Consider the following 26,757-nt stretch of genomic DNA (forward strand, 5'->3'; position numbering starts at 1 on the left):
ACAAAACACGACCATACTCAAGATCTCCACTTATTTACCTTGGGCATATGACATGACCATCTTTGAAATGAAGCTCTACACACTGCAAGGTTGTTAAAAAAGAATGAAAAGGGACAGACACAAAGTTGAAGAAATATTCAAATATTCAAATCAAGGAAAAGCCGAACCAACAATTTTAGCACAAATTCAACAATTATAATTGATATTCCAAACTATACCCATTGCATTTCAAACATGTCTTAACTATGTCGTACATATATCTGCATGTCAAACATGTCTTAACTATGTCATAAATATATCTCATGTAAAACATGGCATTACCTCTGAATCATCTGACCTGGCCGTCTCTTCATCTGAAAAAAGCAAACCAACAAATTACCAAGTTTTTGCTAATATCAATTTTAACACAGTCATGTATTATTAATTTAAGCATTTAACCCATTTATGCCTAGTGGACTCTCCCATCCTCAAAATTGGATCAATTTATTTCCAAAATTAGGGATGTCTAGTATATTTTAATTCTGTATTTGGAATATTTCGTACAGTAATTCCTTTAAGCAAACAGCGCAGACCCTGATGAGACGCTGCATCATGCAGCATCTTATCTGGGTCTAAGCTGTCTGCCAAGGCCTTTTTTCTAGACGCTAGGCATAAATGGGTTAATTAAATTAAACAACTACAGACCTCAAGGAACAAAGTATATGCTAAAGAACACAATTTTCACTACATAACTATTTTAAGGAAAGTAATCTTTTTTTTTCAATTTTTAGCAAATGTACTGAAGTAATGAACTAAACATTGAATATATTATCAGCATTTCTTTTTCATTCAATTATCAGTGATTTTATAGCAGTATATTTTGGGATGATAGAATATTTAATAATGATGCTTTACTTTCTTTCTCCTGTATGGCAGCCATGTATGCTCCATGAAGGTCCTCTGGGTTGCTTGGCAGGGTCCTAGAAATAGTCAGAGGTTTGTTTTGTGTTTCATAGGCTCTGTTCAATTTTCTTTAGTTTAAACCTATTTATTTTAGCTCGATAGCATCAAAAGCCTATGGCTTATATAAACGCTCTCGAGTCCGTTTCCTGGGACTAGAATCAGTTCTTGGTGTCTTTGAGAGAGATCTAAATAACACTCTCATATTAACTTCTTTCAACTAAACCACTTATGCTTTGTTGTTATTTTACTGCATTGACATTACAGAAATTAATTAGAGCTTATTACTGTCATGTTGAATTTAGACATGCAGTCCTTTCATTTAACATAATACGGATAAATTTGGCATGTGCAATAACTCTTGCTTTTTAAATCAGAAGAGATAAGTTTGGGAACATTTAACTCACACTATAGGATTTTTTGTCCTTTTTTACGGATTCCTGGCAAATTATATTCTTATGCAAAAATGTAATCAGTTTATTTAACTTATAAAATAGACAGAAATGTGCATACGCAAATAACTACAAGTTACCAATCATATTACAAAATGATATAGGGGCTACGTGATTTAACTACCTTTGTACAAGTCATGGTGTTAATGACTAAATTATACTTAATGAAAAACATACCCTAGTGATGATTCTGATCGCTTTTTGAAGATTTCTTCAACAATGCCTTGGTCCCTTCAAACAAACAAAGGTATTTATCAAAAGTTCTTAAATTATCCATACAGACTTCAACAAACAGTGACACAAACATATACAATAATTGAAAAGCAATCAATAATGCACTCTTTTACAATTACTTATTTTATGCATGATGTATAGTGCACTTATTCCATATAATATGCAGAATTGAAGATATAAAATGTATTAGAATATAGACAGGCTGAAGCATAAATATGCATAAAGAAAGAAAAATAATTTTCAATAACTTTGTAATGATATTTAATAAATCAACTACATGTGTCTGCTAATTGAAATGCTTTTGTAGCTCAAACTGTCATTATTCTGAACAGCACAAAAGCTTACTACCTCTTTGTAATTCATGATACTCTTGTAAAATGCATCTCTGACAAAGTTTACATTGTTCATACATTTTGTATGTATGTTAGACATAGACATAATTTTCATTGATCAATTGCAAATCTCATACAGGCAATACATGTATAATTTCTACTAGCTTAACTCGCAACTTGTCTGTTACTATAGCAACTGACCCAACATCAGCAGCATCATCACCATCATCTTCTTCTATATCCTCTTCCTCCTCCTCTTCCTCATCACTGTTTTCAGAGGAGGGTTCACTCTCAGAATCCATCTGCAAGCGTTGGCTCCCAGAATGCTGTGACCTTGATCTGATGGACATTTGACCCATTGACCCATATCTTTCAAGTGATGATAATCCTTGAGAGACTTTTGGTAAATGCAGGCCCAGTGAATCACGCTTTCGTACCGGAACAAATCTTTTTCTGAGAGAATATCATTAATACAGTTTATGCTAATATTGAGGAGCACTTTTAGTTATAATATCAAATATATTGTTATGTTGCGTTTAAATACACCATGTTCTATATGTGTTTTGGGGGAAATGACACTAATATGTCACTTTGATATAAAACAACTTAAAAGTTAGCATACTAGCTTGTGTAACCATTTAGGTATAATATTTATAACTTCTTCATGTATTTATTTGTCAGATTTTAGTTTGAAACTGCATTATTCATACTGTTTGGGGGGTCAATACAGTTTCAAAACCCAAGTTCACTCTTTATCAAAATCCTGCCTCAAATCATTAAACAACTGTTGAATTTTATGATAATGCTGATTAATTGCAGTCAGGCATTTTCAAATTCAAATCATTTATCATCCATATAGAACAATTATTTTATGTTCTGTGGTTTAAACTGTGTACACATTTAGTCGAATGAAAAATGTTTAACCCCACAATCAACAATGATTATAAATTTTGATCAAGAAGTAATTGAGAAGTAGCTGCTCTTTGTAAAATTGGATTTCTAGTTTTGTAAAGATGGTAAAAAAAGTATTAAGTATTAGTGATTTATAGCTTTCTGATTACCTGCGAGCACTTTTGAAATGGGTACATGTGATTTTCTATTCAAGATGACTTCTAAAATGGAATATTGAATTTTATGTATCAATAAAGTTTTGTGCCAAAAAAAATTAAGTGAATCCACAATAAATTCTTTCATGGATAGTAAACCTTAATAGCTGATCACATGTATATGAAACTAAATAGATATTTCATTCATTCCTCTGAATAATATTTTCAAATTATACTGGAGAACAGAATACTTGCCTCATCCATATACCTAAATAAGTTTCCATATATGTGTAAAAATTATACATAAACATGTAACTTTGAGGAGAATGTTTTACTGCCAGGAAACATAGCCGTTTATTTTTCCTGTGGAAAGACTAACAACAAAACACATAAAGCACACAACAGCCTGTATCAATCACCAGGCTTATTTTGACTTTCAAACAAGTGATTTTTTTTTATCAAAATCAATTTTAAAATACTAGAAAAAAATAAAAATACTGCAAGATTTAAAACAACAAGAGCTGTCAGAGGACAGTGCGCTCGACTATTCGAGTGCTTGACAGAATAACGTAAGCCATAATGGGAAAATTGTTCATATTCAATAATTTATTAGACGATCTTTCAAAAAGAAAAAAAGGAAAAAAAAAATATTTTTTTTTGGGGGGGGGGTGGGGTAGGTAGGGGGAGTGAGAGGGGGGTATAATGTGGGGTGTGGTAATTTATAAGAAGATGTTTAAAAAAAAAAATAGGGGGTGCGGGATGAGAGGGGGTATAATGTGGGGTTTGGTAATTTATTAGATGATGTTTAAAAAAAAAGTTTGGGGGGAGGTTGGGAAGGGGGATTCTGGGTAGGGGCATGGGGTATTGTTTGGGTGGAATCCATAGTGGTATTCAGGTAAGTGTTGTTTTGTCAAAGCAATAAGAAAATGTGATTATAAATAAAGAAGTTATGGCAATTTAAGCAAAATGTTCAATTATCTAAGTGTAAAAGGGACCATAATTATGTCAAAATGCTTGATACAGTGGTCTGCTCTTGTTTATAGGTTGGGGTCATGTTGGTAAACAAGTATGCAACATATAAAAGCAATATGTCGAAGGATATAGGAAATATTTTGGGTGGTATGCAAACTCTAACATAGATTTATCAATAATATGCATATTCTAAGTATAAAAGGGGCAATAATTATGACAAAATGCTTGATAGAGTTGTCTGCTCTTGTTTATAGGTTGGGGTGATGTTGGTTAACAAGTATGCAAAATATGAAAGCAATATGTCAAGGGACAATGAAAATAAATGGGGTAGTATAAAAAATTTAACATTTGCTGCATATTCTAAGTGGAAAAGGGGCCATAATTATGACAAAATGCTTGATAGAGTTGTCTGCTCTTGTTTATAGGTTGGGGTCATGTTGGTAAACACGTATGCAAAATATAAAAGCAATATGTCAAGGGACAATGAAAATAATTGAGGGATATAGTACGAAAACTTAAACATTTGCACGCTAACGCTAACGCTCACGGAAACACCCACGCCGGGGTGAGTAGGATAGCTCCACTATATATATTTCATATATAATAGTTGAGCTAAAAATGTGCTGCAAAAACTAAGAGACCCCTACATTAAATTACCAGGCTTAAAACACACCAAAACAATGGTAAGCGGTTAGTGATGGATGATCAAGCTGTTTAATCCAACGTGATGATTTGTTTTATTGTTTCATAAAACACGTTTCTGCTAAAATCTCTACAGAGAACTTAAATTACAAGAGAGCCATGATGGCCTAAAGAGCTCACCTGAATATTCGAAAATGATAACTTTTTATGTTGTGAGCACTTTGAACAATAGGTAAACAAGCAAATTCGTAGAATTGATATCCCAAGCAACACATGCTTTGTTTGAGGATGGGTGCAAATCGGACGGATGAACATAATGACAGATGGACGGACGAAGGACAATAACTCAAAACTAAGACAGAGGAAGGTTCTTGAGTCTTCAAAATTTATTTAGGTGAGTTAATAAGTCGTGCGTTTTCCACAAAAACATTCAATTTTTATATACACTCAATTTTCAGAGTGTTGCAGAGTGAACACAACATCTGTTATGTTAAAAAAGATATGGCTCCGGACACAAAAGTGCCTATAGTAAAACACATTTTTTCAAGATACAAAGGGCCATAACTCTGGTTTTAACAGATGGTGTACAATGCCATTTGGTGTGAATCATCCTCTTATGCATATATATACTCATACAAAGTTTCAATGAAATATGCCAAAGCACTTCCAAGATATGGCTCCGGACACAAAAGTGCCTATAGTAAAAAGCATTTTTTCAAGATACAAAGGGCCATAACTCTGGTTTTAACAGATGGTGTACAATGCCATTTGGTGTGAATCATCTTCTTATGCTTATATATTCTCATACAAAGTTTCAATGAAATATGCCAAAGCACTTCCAAGATATGGCTCCGGACACAAAAGTGACAGACGGACAGCCGAACGGACAGCCGGACAACGCCAAAACAATATCCCTCCGCCTTTGGCAAGGGATATATACTCATATCAAGTTTCAATGAAATCCGCGAAAGCACTTCCAAGATATGGCTCCGGACACAAAAGTACCTATAGTTAAAAGCATTTTTTCAAGATACAAAGGGCCATAACTCTGTTTTTAACAGATGGTATACAATGCCATTTGGCATGCATCATCCTCTTATGCATATATATATACTCATACCAAGTTTCAATGAAATCCGCCAAAGCACTTCCAAGATATGGCTCCGGACACAAAAGTGCCTATAGTAAAAAGCATTTTTTCAACATACAAAGGGCCATAACTCTGTTTTTAACAGATAATGTACAATGCCATTTGGCGTGCATCATCCTCTTATGCATATATATACTCATACCAAGTTTCAATGAAATCCGCCAAAGCACTTCCAAGATATGGCTCCAGACACAAAAGTGCCTATAGTAAAAAGCATTTTTTCAAGATACAAAGGGCCATAACTCTCTTTTTAACAGATGTTGTACAATGCAATTTGGCTTGCGTCATCCTCTTATGCATATATATACTCATACGAAGTTTCAATGAAATCCGCCAAAGCACTTCCAAGATATGGCTCCGGACACAAAAGTGCCGGACGGACGGAGGCACGGACGGACGGACAACGCCAAAACAATATCCCTCCGCCTCTGGCGGGGGATAAAAAGGATATACATTTCAACCTGACTTAGCAGCTATATATTCAACCTGAGAACAACAGCCACCTTCCTACAGCGGTCAGTCTGGATTCCCCCTGACGAAAATCCTTCTATATTACACCTGAGAATAACGGTCACCTGTCTGTAACGGCCAACTGTCAGTATATTTTATTCCCAAAGTCATTTTTCACCTGTCCATAGCGATCACTAGTCAGCCGTTTCAAGGTTCAAAAGGTGAACACTCAAATCAATCTGCGTTCTTGTCTCTAATCTCTGACATGGCCACAGTTATAATGCCGTAGCATGTGCGTGTGACAAAATTGATAGATCTTTATCCCTGATAAGGTATCAATAACAATTACATAGCAAGTGTTGCTATAAGCAAGCAATAAAAGGATTACTGACAGTCAATTGGGACAAAACATATATCGATATACCAACTGACCAACCATCTAAACAAAGGTCACTTTGGCCATTTCCTTTGACTGACCACTGATCTTGGGTTGAACTGAAGTTCAAGGCATTATGATCTGACCAAGCTTTTGTTAAGGCATATTTCATTAACTATAGTGCCTTTGCTTTATAAAACGCTATCCAAATGTTGTAATACTAATGTTCTGCATGCTCAAATTGAGATAAAATGGTGTGGGCAAAAGGTATGAGGATAGTAAGACCACAATTTTAGTCTATTGGGTAATCATTATGGTTAAAGAAAAACAGCACTAGATCTACATGTAGTATGCAAATTTATTAGCGTCAAAAAGCATTCCCATAACAGAGCTTTATGTCACTTGGAGATTTGATCCAGGCTTCTAATTGCAGATGAGTTTGTGAACAAAAATGGCTATGAAAAAAACACAGAACAATATGTTTGTAACAAGCACACAGTTAACTACCAATTAAAGACCCACCTGGAGCTTTTTAATATAAGCATATTTAAAAGTATTTATAAAATCAGAAAAGTGTTTAGTAGAAAACAATCATATGAACTGACGACTAAGTTTTTAGCATCAATTTAATTATTTTTGTTTGACACAACACATGAATTCTAAAAGAACTTTGAGGACACAATCCGATACAATTTGCGAGAGTCGTAGTGTCACGTTCTAGCATACCACATATCAAATGAGAACAAAGTCTGAGATGGCAGAAGTTGTCACTACTTAAATATTATGTCTTTTGTCGATTGTCCCTATAATAAACAAGATATGTTTGTGAAACACTGTTTCTCCCCATATATTTGACCTTTGACCTTAAAAGATGACCTTGACCTTTCACCACTCATAATGTGCAGCTCGTTGAGATAGACATGCATGCCAAACATAAAGTTGCTATCTTCAATATTGCAAAAGTTATGGCAAAAGTTTGACGCAAACAACCCAACAAACCAACAAACAAACAGACAGGGCAAAATAGACTGGGGGACATAATAAATAGTAATGGCAGTATTAATTAATTGCATATTATAAAGCATTGCAATATGAAACATGATTTCACTACCTTGACAGCTCCTTAGTATCAGTAAGTGATCCTTTCACCAGACTGAATCAGAAATGTTGAGTGCTTAATGTGTTAAAAAGCAGTATTAGGTCACTGCTGCATGAGGGATGCTCCAAAACAATATACAAATACAAACATCAGCGGTTTTACCTCTGCTTTTTATCTTGCCATGCAACCGTTTTTGTACCATACAGTCTAAAAATTAACACAAATGAAAAGAGTATACATAAACAAGAGGGCCAAGATGGCCCTAGTTCGCTCACCTGAGAGGAGTTGGTTCATTTAATCTTTACCAAGCGTCAAACTTGAACTAGATATTGTCCAGACAAACATCCTGGTCAAGTTTCATCATTATTGAACCAATACTCTGGCGTATGGAGTGTTTTTGTTTTTATAAGATTTGACCTGGTGACCTATATTTTAAATTGACCCCCCTTACCAAACATCAAACTTTGCTTACAAAAATAAATATTATGACCAAAATTCATAAAAATCTGAAACAAAATTGTGACCTGTAGAGTGTTAACAAGGATTTTTTAAATAATATAATGAAAATTTGGACAATCTAAAGGCAATAATTATGGCATTAATTATGTGATTTTGCTCATGAAATCTTTCAGTAACTTTGATAAAGAATGCTTGAGAAATGTGAATGCTAAAGTGTTTACAAACCAAATGTGGACAGGCGGACGGCATACAAAGACCAATACTAAAACCTCACCTGAGCAATCGGTGAGCTAAAAAGTGTGTTACACCAATCTGAGCCATTTTTCAACTTGTCCAAGAAATCAATAAAACCAATGTATTGACTAAGTTTCACCATGATAAGGCAAACAAGAGCACCGCCTTGCGGGTGCAGACCGCTCATCTATTTTCTTTTTAAAGGTGAAGGGACTCTCAAGTTCAATCACAAAGGAGGGAGGGGTGGAGTGAAGAGGGGTGTATAGTGTGGGGGTGTGGACATTTATTACATTATCTTCCAAAAATGCGGAAATAAAATGCAAAAAAAAAATATAAAAATTCGGAGGTGGGGGGGTGGGGGGGGGGGGGATTCTTGGGTGCGATGGTTGGACGGTATTTCAAAAATAAAATAATAAAAATAAATACTTGTGTTTTTTAACCGTTTCAAAAAAAAATTGGGGGTGGGGTAGGGGGGTAAAGTGTGAGGGTGTGGTGGTCATTTGTCAGATGATCTTAAAAAAAAAAAAAAAAGGGTGGGGAGGATTCGGGGGGGGGGAGGGAGGGGAGGGCACAGGGGATGGTTTGGGTGGAGTCTATTGTGGTATGTCAGGTAAGAGTAGTTTTGTCAAAGTAACAATCAAATCTAATCACATAATTCTGTCAAAATGCCAGTCAGAGTTACATAACTTTGCCTGCACAGTCCCCTTATGATAGTTAGTAAGTGTTGCAAGTATGAAAGCAATAGCTTTGATACTTAAGGACTAAAATGGACCTAAACACAAAACTTAACCAAAATTTTCAATTTTCTAAGTATAAAAAGGGCACATAATTCTGTCAAAATGCACGCCAGAGTTATCTAACTTTGCCTGCCCAGTCCCCTCATGAAAGTAAGTAAGTGTACCAAGTTTGAATGCAATAGCAGTGATACTTTCTGAGAAAAGTGGACCTAAACGCAAAACTTAACCGAACGCCGACGCCGACGCCAAGGTGATGACAATAGCTCTTTTTTTTTTTCAAAAAATAGATGAGCTAAAAATGTGACTTCTACAGTATTGATCACAAGGTTTCTCTGTAGTCATATAAGGAAAACTGCCCCACCCCCCTGGCAGCCATGTTTTGACCGATCGGGACCATTTGCGAACTCATCTGAGATATATATAATACCAATCTTTTGGCCAAGTTTCAAGATGATTGGGCAAAAAATGTGACTTCTAGTGTTCACAAGCTTTTTTTACTATATAAATGTAAGAAAACTGCCCCCCCCCCCCCCCCCGGACATGTTATTCGAACTCAACTCTCATATCAAGGAAACAAATGTTCTGACCAAATTTCATGAAAATTGGGCCAAAAATGTGCCCTTCTAGAGTGTTCACATGTTTTCACTATATACTTATAGAGAAAAATGCCCTGCTAACTGGCGGTCATGTTTTTTTCACTGATCTGGACCATTTTCGAACTCGTCCGAGATAAATAAATCAATAAAACCAATGTTTTGACCAACTTTCATGATGATTGGGAAAAAATTGTGACTTCTAGAACGTTTACAAGGTTTCTCTATTGCCAAATAAGGAAAACTGCCCCGCCCACTGGTGGCAATGATTTTCAACAGACCGGAACCACTTTTGACCTCAACCAACATATCATTAAGACAAACTTTTTGACAAAGTTACATGAAGATTGGGCATGAAATGTGACTTCTACAGTGTTTACAAGTTTTTTCTTTTTTTTGACCTAGTGACCTAGTTTTTGACCCGGCACTACCCAGTTTCAAACTCGACCGAGATTTCATTGGGGCAAAGCTTCTGACCAAGTTTCATGAAGATCGGACAATAAATGTAGCCTCTAGAGTGTTTACGAACAAATGTTAACGGACGGACGACAGACAAAGACCGGTCACAAAAGCTCACCTGAGCAATCAGGTGAGCTAAAAACTAGACTTGTTCTGGGAAACCAGACTTAAAGACTGTGCATAAAGTGTAATCATAGATAAGCCTGTGCAGTATGCACAGGCTAAACATGGACAACACTTTCTGCCTAGGATACCCCCAGTAGATTAGATGAGACTTCCTTTATATGAAAATGTCATTTAAGTGGAAAGTTTCATGAAGATCGGACAAGAAATGTGGCCTCTAGAGTGTTTACAAACCAAATGTGGACGACGGACGGACGGACAGACGACGGACAAAGACCGGTCACATAAGCTCACCTTAGCAATAAGGTGAGCTAAAAATAACCTTTTTTATGACCTTCAATGTTGTTTGAATTTCAACAAGAGCTTTGTAACATCAGAAACATATGGCCTTCAATGACAGCATATGTTGGGAGGAGGGGTTGGACGAAAAAATTTGGTAAATTGAATTAGAAATAGTATGTCTTTGTCAGTGAGGTTGTAGATCTACTGATTAACGCTATCTTACTCAAGAAAGAACTGATGCAATATGCAAATTTAAGCAAGGTCCCCATATAATGCATGAAATTTCATTCCAATACCTTTACTTGCTCACAAAACATTGAGCAGAAGATATGTTTAAATTGTAAGCACTAAAGACATTGACTGTGACCCCTCAAACCATCTAAGGTATCTAAATTGAAGTCTCATAAATCAATCTAGGTATCTATGTATAACTGTTTCATTAAAATAGCTCAATTCATTCTTGAGTAATGGGGCAAAACCCATGCAATTCCTAGTCAATCATATATGTTTATGGTTTCTGTATAATGCCTAAAATTGTTCAAGAGAAAGAATGCAGAAATCAACAGTAGTCAAGAAAAAAATAAAGCTAAGAAAACTGAAGAAATACTTTTTAAAGCAAACATACTTTATAAGCATAATAACATTAACGGTATAGAGATATTACAACTACAATTTAACATTTTATTGAAATCCTGTTTTAATTTTTTTTTAATTATAATGTTATTTAAGAACTAAAAGGGGCCAGTTGATAGATTATTGAATGGCAATTTTTCACAGGCAAAACATAAATAAAATAACACTGAACATCAGGGTGCTAATTAACATAAATGTCATAGAGTCATACTTAACTATATGTTTGTTTCATAAGGATCATCACTTGATATTAATCAAATAATAATGAGATACAAATACAAAACAACTGAATAATTTGAATGTGTATGTTGTTTATTATATCTGTAACAAAACATGGATTGATTATATGAAGAATAAAATGCATCATGTAATGTAAAAGCCCTGATGGTCAAGTGATTAAGGCAGTAGCTCTTGAACCCTGAGGTCAGTGGTTCAAGACAAGATGTGGTAAACTTTTCTTCTTTCTTAACATATTTTCATGTTTTATGCATTTATCCTTTTAAAGCATTAAAAAACTATCTTTAAAAATGACAAAATTGGTGTCAAAGTCCCTTTAAATGGCATTAACATACAGCATGAATATTTATAATGATCCTCCTTCACAAAAAAGAATCTCGGACAAACCACACTGCTACATCATGAGGCTGAATAGAGGAAGATTTAAAGAAGTTGTCACAACATTGACAAAAATATATCACTAAGTGATATTTATTTGATGTTATTCCACAAAAGACACTCATGACTCACACAGCAGGTAAAAAAAGTTCTATGACAGCTATCTTCAGTTTTAATGAAATTGATGGCCAAATATTATTTAGCGTTCTGTATAATGCTGTTCAATACATCAGTGCATTGTAACCTTTAAAGCTGAGTGTGTGTGGAGTACCGGTAGATGGTTTGTAATTTTTTGAAGGTACAATTGATTTGCACAGGCAACCATAGATTATTCAGGATGGTGATAAGCAACCAATACATAGTAAACAAAATGCTAATGTTTCTAAAAACACTTTTAGGTTATGGTGAAGAGGGTTTATGGTTTGTGGTTAAGAAGGTGGTATAAACATTAAGAAGTGTGATTTGTAATCTGCCAATATGCACTCTCAGATTTATATCTCATGTCACAGCAAGTATATAGGGTATGGTGTTACATTGGTATTGAATCTGAAATCCAGCATTATAAAGCCAGAGTGTTAGCACTGGAGCACAGCGTAAATAATTTGACCCCTGCAAAGTCTATGCAGGTCAAGGCAATTTAAAAGTGTACTCAGTCAGCTTTCAGAATGTCAGATAAAGTGGAAGCATGACAGATGTATAAAAAAGCTTCTGAATGAGAGCATGCATAAGAACAAACACAGATGGCTGATTGAGATTCTTCTCTGAATAGTCAAGCATGAAATGTTAAAATATCTAAGAAAACTCACAAAACATACACACATAATTTCAAATATTTACTTCTCTCCTTTCTTATTTTCTTCCAGTTGGGCTTCTTTTGTTTCATTTATTCTTGAAAAACAACAGAGAGAAAGTTTAATAGACAGAACGTTTTCAGTTTTGACATATTAGTTTTAGCTTAATAAGGTGAAAGCCTAAGGCTTATTAATATTTTCTCCAATGTTTCCTGTGTAGAACCAGTACTTGGTGCCATGAAGGGGAGGTCTTAAGAAGACTCCCGAAGTGAAGATTGAACCCGTTTAATACTTCAAGATCGACAGGCAGACAGCATATTGACAAAGCCACAATACTATTATTTGATGCAAAATAGTTTTATGAAACTTTGAAATATTTCTGAGCAGCAATATGCATACAATAACTTGAACAGCATGAAAACTTACCTGATGGCTCCAGGCCTGACTGGATGCTCTTCTATCCTTGACATATGTGGCTGGGCACCAGCTGCTGATGGTAAAAACTCCTTGCGAATAACCTTGTCTTCCTCCATGTCAGTCATTGACTTAAAGCAGACATGTTAAGCATTTAACGTCTGTCTACATATAAAAAATGGCAGTCAAATATTTTAATTAAGAAAATTTGGAGGGTCATAACATCTGTTAAAATCTACTGACAATATCAATAAAATGCACCACACAACTTTGTGCCGAACAATTTCTTTTCATTACTTTTACATTAAAGAGAGTCAAGATGCATAAACAATAAATTGTTAATGTCAATCTGTCCCAAATTCTTTTCTGCAATTCACTGTTTTTACTACCTTTTTGCTTTCAACAAAAAAATCCTCAGGACACAGATTCTGTCACATTCTGCTTTTGTCATAAAACTCCACTCATCTATGTTTGAAATAACTGAACCAAACTATGGAGATGTTCATGTGCATATGTTTAAAAAGTTTCAGCCATCAAGTAGCAATACCTGTTGATTTAGGGACAACACATGTAACATGTGTAATTGTTTGGCTTAAAATAGGGCATGTCACAATTAATGAACAAAAGGGTCCATAACTCCAGTTGTGATAAAATGATCCAAAGAAAAAAATGGAGGTGCCAAACTTCTCTTACAGGCTAATAGGTTTTAACTTTTCAGCACTCTAGCAGCAATAGTATTTTAGCTATATGTAACAAAAGTAAAACACTGTTTGTTTGCTAAAAAAGGGGTAAAACAAATATCCAAACTAAAATGTGGAAATGCACAACTTCATAAGCTGATTGCATCCATCTGACACCAATGCATTTTGAGTAACACATGACACAAAACAGTGGGACTGACAAAAGGATTGAAGGACTAAAGGAAGAACAGCCTGAATCACAAACCATGGTGCATCTATATGTCTCCTATCCTCATAAAAAGGGGGCATCAAAAAACAAAAACAAAATTAACAAACAATTGCTAAAACATTGTTCATTCTTGTGAAAGTATTTAAATTATAATATTGCTATTTACCATTGAAAACCCTTGAGACCTTGGTGAGGGGTTGTACGACTGTCTCCCAGGTGACACTGCAAAGTGACTGTAAGATCCGTTCATGCCAAATGGCTCTTGGGTCTTCATCGGCCCAACTCCAGGCTGATTCTTAAACAAAAACTCCAGCTTCATCCATAGTCTGTCCTTCGCTCTGTTATTGTCCACCTCAACTTGGTCATAGGCCTTTCGGTAATGATCCATAGCTTTCGTAATTTTTCCACTAGTGAAGAACGCATCGCCCAATCCTTCATAGGCCTGCCACATCATGTGCCTGTCACCTACATTATATACAAAAAAACTTTTTTGAATTTTTGCCACATTTAATAGTAGTTCAAGCATAAAGCATTGGTCAGTCTATGCTATAAAACTGTTACTCTTCCTGGGTAAGCCGGCATACCAGTAAAAAGTGCATCTATTTATTTCAGTTGCTGAAAATTACACTACCAGCGTTCTACCAACTGATATAGCCGCCCAGGAACAAATGGTTTAACAAACTTGCAAATATGCACACACAGTTTATACTTTGAATGTCTTTTATATGCACTCTGAGCAAAGTTTAATTAAATTATTTTTGTTTGTGATTTTATAGTGAATTCAAGTAAACATAACAACTAGAAATGTGTTTATTAACACATGCTTATTTGAATAGGTAAACAACATACACTATTTTTTGTAGAGAAACACTTATAAACTTATAGATAATGGTAAGAAATATTGCTCCTTCATTTCAAATGGAAGTGGCACAAAACATGGGACACTATCTATGATTATCTATCTTTACTCATAATGCTTATATTGGGTAAAATTTGCCATTTGAATGAATGAACGTCTCAAATTTGTTTTCTATCTTCAACTCAGATATTTGTGATTTTAGGAAATTCAAAACAACGACAATGCTTCCAACATTAAAACATGGCAAAAAAGAAGTGATTTAAGTCATAACAACAAACTTATGTAAACCTGAAGTTTGAGCTGCCAGTAACGCATGATTGAAGTATGTCTTGGTATTCTCCAAAGCATCTGAATCATTCTGGGCAATCTGGCTGTAAGCATAGGCCAAGTTGATGAAGCACTGCCCCTCACCATTGCGGTATTTCAGTTTGCCTGTAAATGAGTCGCGTTCTGAGAAAACAGGGCTTAATGAATGTGCGTAAAGTCAGGGACGACACTTTCCGCCTAAACTTGATTTTCGGTAAGGAGGAACTTCCTTGAAACTAAAAATACCATAAAAGCGGAAAGGGTCGTCCCTGATTAGTCTGTGCGGACTGCACAGGCTAATCTGGGATGACACTTTACGCACACGCAGAAAGCCTAATTTTCTCAGAACAAGACACAAATGAAGTTATGAATGAGATATCATATTGTTTCAATATAACCCAACAACAAAAATCCCAGAGAACAACCAGGATTGAATCAGAGAAACCCCGATTTTAAGGAAAATACTCCTGAAGGAATATAATCAATTTACATCATTGTACAAAGTACTCAATAATAGACATACTAGCAGTACTTCATCATTATTGTAAGTATTAGTAGTTTTATATTTATTAGACACGATATAATAGTTAGCATGCAGGCTAAAGTAATGTTCAAAAACGGGCCTTTTCATTGCGTATCTACGGGCCCGTTAAATGGACCAATTCCCAAAGTAAAATGGAAAAACAAATTCCCAATTTGATAAAAAAAAAAAAAATTCTTATCTTTTAAAAAAAAAAGAAGTGACTAATAATTATATCTCATGTTCAGAGCTCCAGATAAGGGTCGTATTTTCGTAATTACGAATTATTTTCAAGTCCGTTATGTATTTATTTCAAAATCTTGTCGTACCATTAAGAATTACAAAATCAAGTTACGAATATTATTTTTACATCGGTTCGTATCGATTTTTATTGAGTTCTTTTCTTGTATTATAGATCTTTGCGGTGCTTACATAGAATGGTTATCGGGTTTGTTTAACAAAGCGCATTTTTTCCAATAAGAGCGGCGTATAAAGTCTATCTGTCAAAAAACAATGGCAGCGCCCAGAGCGTCCTTAAAAATCTGCAAAGCGTCCAAAAACACGCTTTTAACATATTGTACGCAAAGTGAGCCGAAGTTAAATGTTTAGAAAGACATTATAGAAAAGATCTTATACGATGTTGTATGTTCAGTTGCCGACACAGTCGGAAAAGCTAAACAAAAACGCGACACGACGGGTCCAAACTTAAACACAAAAAAACATTGAACGAGTGGAAGGGACAAGTCCCGTGGCTAATCGTTGAAAAGATTGAAGGGGAGACCCGTTTAATTGTAAAATATGTAAAAATTCATCTTAGCCATGCAATCTAAGCACAGTTTGGGCATATGAAGGTATTTGAAAAATAAAAGTGTATAATACTGAAAAGACACTATTGAACTCGTGTAAATAAAGTTGCTAGTATGTTTATTTTGATTTTTTTGCATGAAAATAACCATTATTATTTATTTTTAGGTAATTTAGAAAAAATAAGAATTATTTTTTAAAACTTAGTAGTAACATTAAGAATAAAATTTCAGAGTTAAGAATTCTTTTTGAAAATCTAGTAGTAATTTAAGAATTTCACAAAACCTTATCTGGAGCTCTGATGTTATTTCATTTACATCTAAAAAAGTATACAACTATAATTTATATGATTTTGTTCCTCTAATTGTAGTCATGATAAAGAGTTACATTTAAGTTTTTTCCAAATAATTAGATATTTTGAGCGAAAAATTACCAATGTTAAAATTGCATTGTGACCCCCAATTTGGCCAGGAAAGACATGAAAAATAAAATACAAAACATGTGTTTTCTGACAGGACTGGTAGGACAAGCAGCCAGCGATTTCACCAGTTATATTCAATCTCGATGCTGGCTACTTTTCCCCAAAATATAAATTGTAATTGGCACAAATACACGTGTTTCATTGGTTAGTCGCTGGCTACTTTGAAAATATAACTGGCTACTCCAATTTTTCTGGCAAACACAAAAAATATGAAAATTGGGTGACAAAATGTGAATCTGTCACCAATGAAAAAGTACAGAAATCGTTTAAGCTTAAAAAATTAATGTCAAGGTAACTTGTTGCAGACTGCTACTAATTTTTTTTACCGTAGCCCTCTGCAGCCAACTTCAGAAAATTAATAGCCCTCTGAAAGTCGCTGACGAAGTTATAAGAAGCTCCAAGATTCTGCAGAATTACTGCAGCGAGTCTGTCCCGTCGCTGACCTGTTTCATGGGACATGTTCAGCATTTCATTGGCTTTCTCAAAACACTCAGTGGCTCGCTCAAATTCCTTACACTGTGTGCGCAAGAGCCCAAGGTCATTTAGTATTTTGCCTAAAAATTAACAAAATATTATTTTATTGAATAACATTACAATTAACTGCACACAACATCAATTAAATGTTAAAATGTTCTGTTATGTGTTATTTTAAGTTGTTATGAAGGTCAAAATACAGTACAGATCATAAAAACCAACTATTTTCACATGCCATCATGAAATCGCAAGTAAGCATTCTGAAGTTATAAGGCATAAATATGTTGGTAATTCAGATGTTCAGGGGTCTAGCTAGGCTCAAAATTTAGGGAGAAGTCACTTCTCCCTATAGCCAAAATAGGGAGTATTGGTAACAACTTTGGAAGAAATGGTACATTTGCGTGGTAGATTATAGTTTAACGTATATTTTGCAGAAACTTAAAGGATAAGTGGTTTCTGTTCAGCGTTCGATCTACTCTTCACTTGTTTTAAACAATAAGACATGTTAAGTGTATAAAACCTACATTTTTCTTATTTCCCATTTTGTTGATAATGATGGTACTTTTAATGGGTTTTTTCCTGAACAGGTGTATCAAATAAATTTCAATTGTTACAAACCAGTAATGTTCAGAATCTTTATACTTCCTTGTTAATTTTATGCAATTCAATTATTCAACATTAAATCAAATTCATATTTTGTTACCAATATTTGTTTGAAATTAAAAATTCATTTAAAATCTCATTTAACAGCAGAGATTCCAGATCTGACCTGTAAATAAGCCTCATATTTATTGCCAGTGCTAGGTTACCTCTCTTCATTTGATCATTCTTGAGTATTGTTTTTATATTAATGGGCCATTTAACTTTGCTCAAGCATATAGTTATTTGTAGTCAGCACAAGGCAATTAATCAATGCATCATCAATATACTATTTCAAGAAGACTAAAAGCTCCAGACTGTTCTTTTGAATGTTCAACTTTGCATGACCTGTAAATGGGGCAACTTATGGCTGAGAATCCTCCTGTGTCCTATTCTCCATAATTATCATATTGATTTAATCAGTCAATGTCTGGCACAAAGTAAATCATTTAAAATGGGAGATATTTATAATCATGTATATCATAACATGTCATGAAATTTGAACCAAACTATACATTACTAGATAAATGGACATCATCCATACTAGATATATGGACACCACATACATTAATTTTGTTTGTTCACATTATAAAATGAGCCTATCTCTGGGAAAACGGGGCTTAAAAGCCAGAAAGGCTAGTCAGGGACAACACTTTCAACTTGAACTCTTTCAGTGCTGGAACCAAATTTTGAAGGCCTTTGCAAACAGTTTGGATCCAGCTGAGACGCCACAGAATGTGGCGTCTCATCAGGATCCAAACTAATTGCTATTCTGATAGTATTCTTTGAAAAAAATCGAAGAAAATGCTAATTTTAGAAATTCAGCAGACAACATTTTAGCAGACGACAAATTTCCCAGCATGCAAAGGGTTAATGGTATTTTTTATTTAAAGAAAGTCTCTTAATTTTACCAAAAGTCCACATTAGGCAAAAAGTGTCTCCCATGAATAGTCTGTGCAGACTGCAAGGCTAATCTCGGACAACACTTTACACACATGAATAAGCCTTATTTACCCAAAAAAAGGCTCAAACGTATAACAAGGTAATTAGTTGCTGGATATAAGGCATATCTGCATCCAGCAGCTTGTACTTTATGTGACACAAAATTCAAGTCAATTCCAAAAAAGTATGGAGGTTTCTAGACAGATCAGATAAATGTCAATCAGGTGTTAAACACAATTATGTTTTATTGCTTAGAATTATAATGCTGTTTTTATGACCTTACTTCTTGGGGCTAACTAATAAAATGATTGCTGAAAAAATATTTTTCTATGTATAACTTTGTAATCAGTTGCTGTTGGATTTTGAATCCAATCAACATATTTGAAACTTTTAGTTTCTTAGGTCTTGTAAATTAAGTTCAATAACCATCACTATGACTGTGTACAAAGTTACATCAGATTTTTCAGAAGCACATAATGGTACTTACTAACTGTTAAGCACTCATTCCGCACAGGTTCAGCTGTTCTTATCACATTCAATGTGTCATCAATTGCCTGGGATACTTCCTCCTCACTATTCTTTTTTTCATTGTGAATTATGTAAGCTTTTTCTAAAAGTCTTTCAGCCTGATCAACAAACCTATTTCTTTGAGCATAAACATTTGCCATTTCCTGGCACAGCCTTATAGCTGCACCAGGATGCCTGTCTGATTTAGCATAGAGCTCCATGCATCTATCATAACACAGATTGAGCAAGTCTAGATTGTTGCCATCATGTTCCTTACATTCCTTGAATGCTTTTTCAAAATAATCCAATGCCTTCTCGATTTCTGGGGGGACATATTTCTCATAACAAAGTCCAAAATTCAAAAATAAATCAGCATTTGAGGTTCCATCTCTCCCTCCATTTGGCGGACTAGCCTTGTGGAGATAAGTTATTGCTTCTGTTGCATTACCCTTACATACATACTCAGCACCAACATTGAATGCACACAGACGCTCAACTTCATCATTGTTAATGTCACGTGCGAGCTTATATGCTTCTAAGTAGCACTGAATAGCTTCATCTAAATTTTCTTTGTTGTGCCATGCCTTTCCATCTTCCAATTTACGTGCCACATCTTGTAATTGGTCCATTGAATAGGAGTTGTCCAGCTGCATCATGCCTGGCAATTCAGTTTGACCTGGCAAGCAATACAAATATGGATAACATGTTTTGTGTTATTTATATGCAAAGAATGTGATAAAATAAGGATTGACAACTAATTGCACTTTTTTATCTTTTTAAATTGAATGTGTTGCTTGAGAGATGGCAACAATAGCATAATGTGTATTTGATAAGTGGCCGTTAAAGAATTCCAACATTTGATAGTCCTATATTTAATATAAGTGATCAAGATCTAAAAGGTTGTAAAACCTTATCATGAACAAAACTGCTTCAAAAATATTATACATATGTGCAATAATATACATGCATATACAGCCTTATCTATCAAAATTCATTAAAGATATACAATTACATAGGCCCTACATGTCAAAAAATGACATACAAACAGGCCTTATCCATCATGTAGTTTTAACGTGGAAAAAAAACCGTGTGTTATGTACCCCATTCCAGGTATTTATGCACGCAAGTGATATTTGTTTTGTTAACATTTGCAAACAGGAAAAGCACAAAGGATGCTTGTTGTGATTAAGTTTTTCTCTACAAATCAAACAGTTATGGAAACCATCCCAAAATAAATGCATAATTTGTGCCGAAAATGCTTGCCAACCAGTATGTACAGTGAAACCCCTATAAACCGGACATCCCCGGGACCGAGAGGAAATTCCGGTTTTGAGAGGATTCCGGTTTAGAGGGGAAGTTGACTATTTTACTTTCAGATGGTCAATAACATAGCCTAATGTTGAAAAACACATACTTTCAGCAAATTTTAATAGTTTATTTATATATAACATGCATTAATAGTGCAGCATCTTGAGTGTATGTTTATGCAACATCTCTGACTCTTTCATCTTCTAGAGACATTTCCAGTCAAAAATCTAAATGAATATCTAAATGCAACTGCTTCAAGAACTCTGCATATCCCCATTTTATATGACACTTAATTAGCAATTGAAATAAACAATTCATAATTAAATAGCAGTAAGCTTATTAAAATTTAGCATGGCTTCCTACATCGAAAACAAAACACACTAAAGAACCCTTTTTTTGTTATCAGTAATTCTAATCAGTATTATCACTTCTATTGACCGATATGTACATCACAGGTAAAGTCTCGTTCAATTGTTTTGCGATTTTTACAGTTTGCAAAATTTACAACCACCTTCATTAATTTCACGCGTCTTTAATCCGCTAATCACACGTTTTTGACTCTAGGTCTGAGGTGCAATAAACCGGTCCTCACCGGTTAAGAGAGGTTCAATTACGTATGGATTGACCCAATTTCGATCCAAAGAATGACCCGTTTTCGGAACTGAGGGGATTCCGGTCTTTAGGAGATATTTTAAGCATGGTTTTATAGGGAAAAAATTGGGACCGGACAATTTGTCCGGTTAAGAGAGCTAGGATTCCGGTATATAGAGGATCCAGTTTAAAGGGTTTCCACTGTTTTAGTATATTTTTATGAAATTCTTTGTAAATTGCATATGCTTAATCATGATGATAAAAAAAAATCTTTTAATTGAGCTGTTTATAAAGGCATTAGCAAATACCAGCTATAAAAAAAAATAATAATGTATTTTTGTGTTCATAATTTGCCCTGATGGAAAGAGCATGAAAATGATAAAACATGAATATCTCATGTCATTTTCAAGAGTGGAATGGCTCCTAAATTAAAATAAAAACTTCATAGCACAAATATGGCAATATGGGAAACACTCAATAAAAATATACTATAAACACAGATTGCAAAGAAACAAAAGTTGTTCTTTATTTAACCTGGTAATTTCTATGAATACTAACTTTATTATGTCATAACCATTAGATTAGTACATTATTAATTATCTTTATTATCAGACGATGTACCGATTTCAGTCTCAGAATGAGATTATGAAATCAATTAAGAATTTATTAATTTCAAATGTTGTAAATGTAGGATTCAATTTCAAATAGATCTATATAGAATTTAAATTATGGCTTACAAAAGAGAATCATATACAAAAATAATTTTTTGACAATTATTTGTCAAATTTACAAAGAAGATAATCGACACTAGCAGATAAATATCAAAGTAAAACATTCAAACCTGTCAAGATTATTAATTGGAATTAATTGGTAGCCATATTGTTTACGAGGAACCAGGCAACTTGACAGTTTCCCGGCTTCAAAAAGAAACCATCATTACGGCTACACATAACTAAACTGCATATACGTATCACATCAATGGTGGTATGCGCTACTTCTTTACTCTTAAATCTGGAAAATATTTCGCGAAATGGAAATTTGTTATAATTATGTATTAAATGTGCTTTTAAACTAAAGTCGTCTCAATTAAGTTGATAACTAATGAGTTATTGGTCTTCGATTGTCTGTATGCCGCCGTTGAATTTAACTTATTTAGATAAATAGTTGGGACACACACAGATGCCTGCTGCAGAGCCTGAAAAGCAGGGGTCATCGCTGGACAGACAGTTATCACAAAAAGGGCAGACATGGCTCTTAAAACTGAAAACGTGCTCTTAATTTCGACTGCGACGAGAATTTTCCGGTGTTTGCTTATACGACAATCATGATTCAACCCATACAACGGCAATGGGATTGTCTTTTACATTAAATGAAACCGATCCTTGAAGGGTCCTTTTCACGTTTCGTTAAATTGACCTTTTTTAATGTTCCGATTCGCATTTTTTCGTTGTAGTGCTGATATTTGTGAGGAAACAGTAATACTGAACATATTTTACCATGCTCTAAAACACCATTGTATGCATCTTTTGACGATTTAAAAACCCGAAAATTATAAAGCGTTGCAACACGAACAGATGAAATAATTTGGAAAGTTTTGTTGTTGTCGTTATATTTTGTGATATTACGGGGAAAGCTTATATAAAGTATAAAATTCATCACTGTACGTATGAGCACGGATGGCCGAGTGGTCTAAGCGATAGACTTTTACTCCAGGGGTCAGTGGTTCGAGCCCAGTTTAGGGTTACTTTTTTTTCTTTCTTTAATTTTATTCTTGCTTTTTAATCTGTAGATTTTTAGATCAATTGTTTACATTTATCAATACAAAGCATTTAAAGACAAACTTCAATACATGCCAAAATCTGTGAAAAGGCCCCTTTAATAAATCTGTTGTGGTGTATTCCGATATCGTGTTTTTTACGCATTGCATTCCCCTGCGCTATTACTGATTTGAGCATTCCCGGCCACTACTGACCTTCTTTACATATAACAGTCAAAACCAAGGTATAAACAAACAATAATCTATAATAAAACATGAACATTGCACTTTATTTTCGCGATGTCGTTTATTCATGGCTGGGACCGTATTTGAGACATTTACTTATTTAGTATCAGTTTACAATTATTCAATTGAACATATTCAATTTGTATGTCAATTTGTGAATGAATGCTTTTAAAGATCGAAAATCTCTGACAAAATGATCCAACATAAAAACTTCTTATTTTACTATTTAAGTAAAGGCGTTTTCCATTTTTGGACAGTGTTGTCTATTGGTTTTAATTTTCAGATAGACTCACAAATTACTTTCGACTTGTGGATATCTTCAACAGTACCTAACGAATACAGTCCAGCGCGTCAACGTGAGGAACAATAATGCAGAACCTATAAATATATACACACATTTGCAATATTCATGCAAATAAAAAAAAAGATTATTTATTTATTTATTTATTTATATATCTATATATTCTCTTCTATTTTTATTGCAATTAAATCGAACAATGTAAACATATACGGTGGGTATTTTATGTTTTATTGACATAGTTTCCCTAATTTTCTAAAATGTAGGTCAAATACGTGTAGAAACAACGTAAAATATAAAGTTTTCATTAGTCATGAAACTGATTGGTTGGTTTATTAATTAAACAGTCTTTAACTTTATGCTAGTATTTCTCGCTGTTTGTTTAAATGCGCATGTCTAGAAAAGAAATGTGAGTGCATTGGGATTTAATTGAAAGATTAGGTTGCAGGCTGGAAAGACTGTAATTATAACACACGATCTCCGAAAGGTCGCACTATTGCAACTGTCATAACAGACATGATATCCAGTTGAGTATTAGTGGCACGTCTTACGACCACAATCCACTTGGTTATGTAACTTGCAGTGGTATTTCCTACAATAAAAAAAGAAGCGTGTTATAAATAATGAGCCTTATTATCGAAACACTTATTTTTATGTACGTGTCTGCTTTTCGAACTTTTAATTGTACATAAATCTGATGAAAAACAGAACGTGTTATAACAACATGGAAAAAAGATTCATCACTGTAGTATGAGAGCATTGTGGATAGCGTCGAACGTCAGTAGAATTTTACTCATCGTAATTATCGGTAACACAAGTTAGAATGCACATAGCGGTACTTCATGTACACTTCATCCCCACCCCGCCCACTAACGATTATACTACTGCAATTATATTCATACACAAATGTCTGCACACATTTTTATCATGTACAAAAATATTTAAAATATCGTGTTAAAAGTGAGACATTTGTGCTTCACAGTAATATTAATTTAAAGACATAATTTTCAAAGTACAATACAAATAAGCGATTTATTTTTTAACCTTAATTAAGACCTTCACCAATTGCCTTTTGACGATATTCTTAAGTTCGTGCATGTTAAGTTATTCTTAGAATGTGTTACATGAACATTATTGACAGCGCAATGGTATAATTATCATATAGTGAAAAAAATGATATTAGCTTTCATTTTATTTATAAACTTATGCATTTTTTGTTCAAATACGCCGTATATTTCAAAGCAAACAAAAGAATACAAATTTTGCCATCATGCTATTACAAAAAATATGACGCGACCTGTCGTTCTTTTATTCGTTACTGATATATTCTCTTTAAATCAAATACACAGAACTTGTAAGTACTCAGCGATATGATGCGTAGTTCGATTTATGAAAGACGCACACAGCATCGATAATTGTTCTGTCACTTTACACAGTTGATTAATACGACAGTCTAACCTGACAGACGATACGAACCCACATTAGAGATTTGAATAAAAACACTCCAAACTGCCCTCTGAACGTCAAGGCCGTCAGAAGAAAAGCTGGATGGATCATGTTAAATAGTGTACATCCCTTCCCATTGATGAATTACTCTCAGCAGCATACACTAGACTTTTCTGGAGAAGGATTTCTGTACGGTCGTCCCTCATTTTCCCCACCTGTTAATCCGGACAATAGGATTGATGATGGTTGATAAGGTTGTCGAACAGCACTTTTCCACAGGTACTTGAACAAAAAACTTTGGTCCTTATATATATACTCTTATTTTATATATATGGACCATAAAAAAAAAATTCAAGTACCTGTGCACTTTTCACTTAACAAAGTATTAGTTAACAGTTGGAATATTAAAAGCGAGACCGACTGACCCTTTTTTTCAAAAGTAAACATAACATTTTTTAATATAATATTGGAACCATTCATGGTGATAAGACAAGTCCGACTTCTTACACTATTTATCGAGGAATAATCTACGTTATTACGTGAAAAATGTGGATCTGGCATATTCATGACCAATTAAATTAACGACATTATATGGCTAATGTTCGTCGACAATGAAGCTGGTTGTGCCAAAACAGCAATAAAATCACAACAGCAATTAAACGTTATTGACGATTTTCATGCCTTAACTGGAATGGCATTTAATCTTCAAAAACAGAAATAATTGTATTTAGAAGCAGTGGACCTTAAGAAATTACGAACATTCGAGTTTCCGTGGCACGCGAATAAATACAATCTCTGTATTTACATGGGATACATGTTTACACCAAAACTATCTTGGAGCGCACATGATAAGCTAAGTGCAAAAGCACAAAAAGCAACGTTTGTTATTTACAATTATAAAATATCATTTGGGTATTTTCTGATTAAAGAATTATTTATATTGTTCTATAGTAATTTAAAGGGGCCTTTTCACAGATTTTGGCATGTTTTGAAGTTTGTCATTAAATGCTTTATATTGATAAATTTAGACATTGGATCTAAAAAGCTCCAGTAAAAAATCGAGAATAAAATTAAAAAATGAAAAAAGGTAACCCTCAGCAGGGCTCGAACCACTGACCCATAGAGTCCTGGAGTAAATAGTCTCCCATTTAGACCACTCGGCCAGCCTTTCTTATACAATGTAGGATGTATTTTATACTTTATATAAGCAATCCTCGTAGTTTCACAAAATTTAACGACAACAACAGAACTCTCCAAATTATTAATTCGTTTCGCGTTGCAATACTTTATAATTTTCAGGTTTTTATATCGTAAAAAGATGCATATAATGGCTATATTAGAGCATGGTAAATGTTCAGTATAACTGTTTCCTCACAAATATCATTACTAAAACGAAGATTTGAGAATCTGAAACAAATTTTTTCAATTTTGTCAATTTACCAAAACGTGAAAAGGCCCCTTTAAAACCAATTCTATGTTATATATCACAAACATAGGGACACATATATATTAACTTAATTATCATTGAAGATAAAAAAAATGTAAACGAAAATTAATGTTAAAAAAGCTTCTAACGCATATCTTGGCCATGGTTAATGCAGGCGTCTGTCATTATGTGTTACCCAATTTTGGAAAATAT

The 26,757-nt window shown here is 34.2% G+C and overlaps 1 protein-coding gene across 4 annotated transcripts in view; it reads right to left on the reverse strand.

Moving 5' to 3' along the window:
* The window catches only part of LOC127876808 (uncharacterized), a 30,002-nt gene extending 7,718 nt beyond the window's left edge, over positions 1-22,284 (reverse strand). For 2 of the 4 annotated variants that reach the window (XM_052422270.1, XM_052422268.1), the window contains exons 1-11: positions 22,214-22,284; positions 19,454-20,149; positions 17,238-17,465; positions 15,089-15,232; positions 14,108-14,406; positions 13,045-13,163; positions 12,665-12,715; positions 2,159-2,410; positions 1,569-1,622; positions 895-959; positions 322-353 (exon numbers count right to left, since the gene is read on the reverse strand). In XM_052422270.1, coding sequence (XP_052278230.1) covers positions 322-353; positions 895-959; positions 1,569-1,622; positions 2,159-2,410; positions 12,665-12,715; positions 13,045-13,163; positions 14,108-14,406; positions 15,089-15,232; positions 17,238-17,465; positions 19,454-20,129 — 1,920 coding nt within the window. In that variant the 5' untranslated portion in view covers positions 20,130-20,149; positions 22,214-22,284. The remainder of the gene's footprint in view (positions 1-321; positions 354-894; positions 960-1,568; positions 1,623-2,158; positions 2,411-12,664; positions 12,716-13,044; positions 13,164-14,107; positions 14,407-15,088; positions 15,233-17,237; positions 17,466-19,453; positions 20,150-22,213) is intronic. The other 2 variants (XM_052422271.1, XM_052422269.1) reach the window with 2 other exon arrangements.
* Between the last annotated feature and the right edge of the window lie 4,473 nt (positions 22,285-26,757).

Source organism: Dreissena polymorpha, chromosome 4 (assembly GCF_020536995.1).
Source record: "Dreissena polymorpha isolate Duluth1 chromosome 4, UMN_Dpol_1.0, whole genome shotgun sequence".
In the NCBI taxonomy this organism is placed as follows: domain Eukaryota; kingdom Metazoa; phylum Mollusca; class Bivalvia; order Myida; family Dreissenidae; genus Dreissena; species Dreissena polymorpha.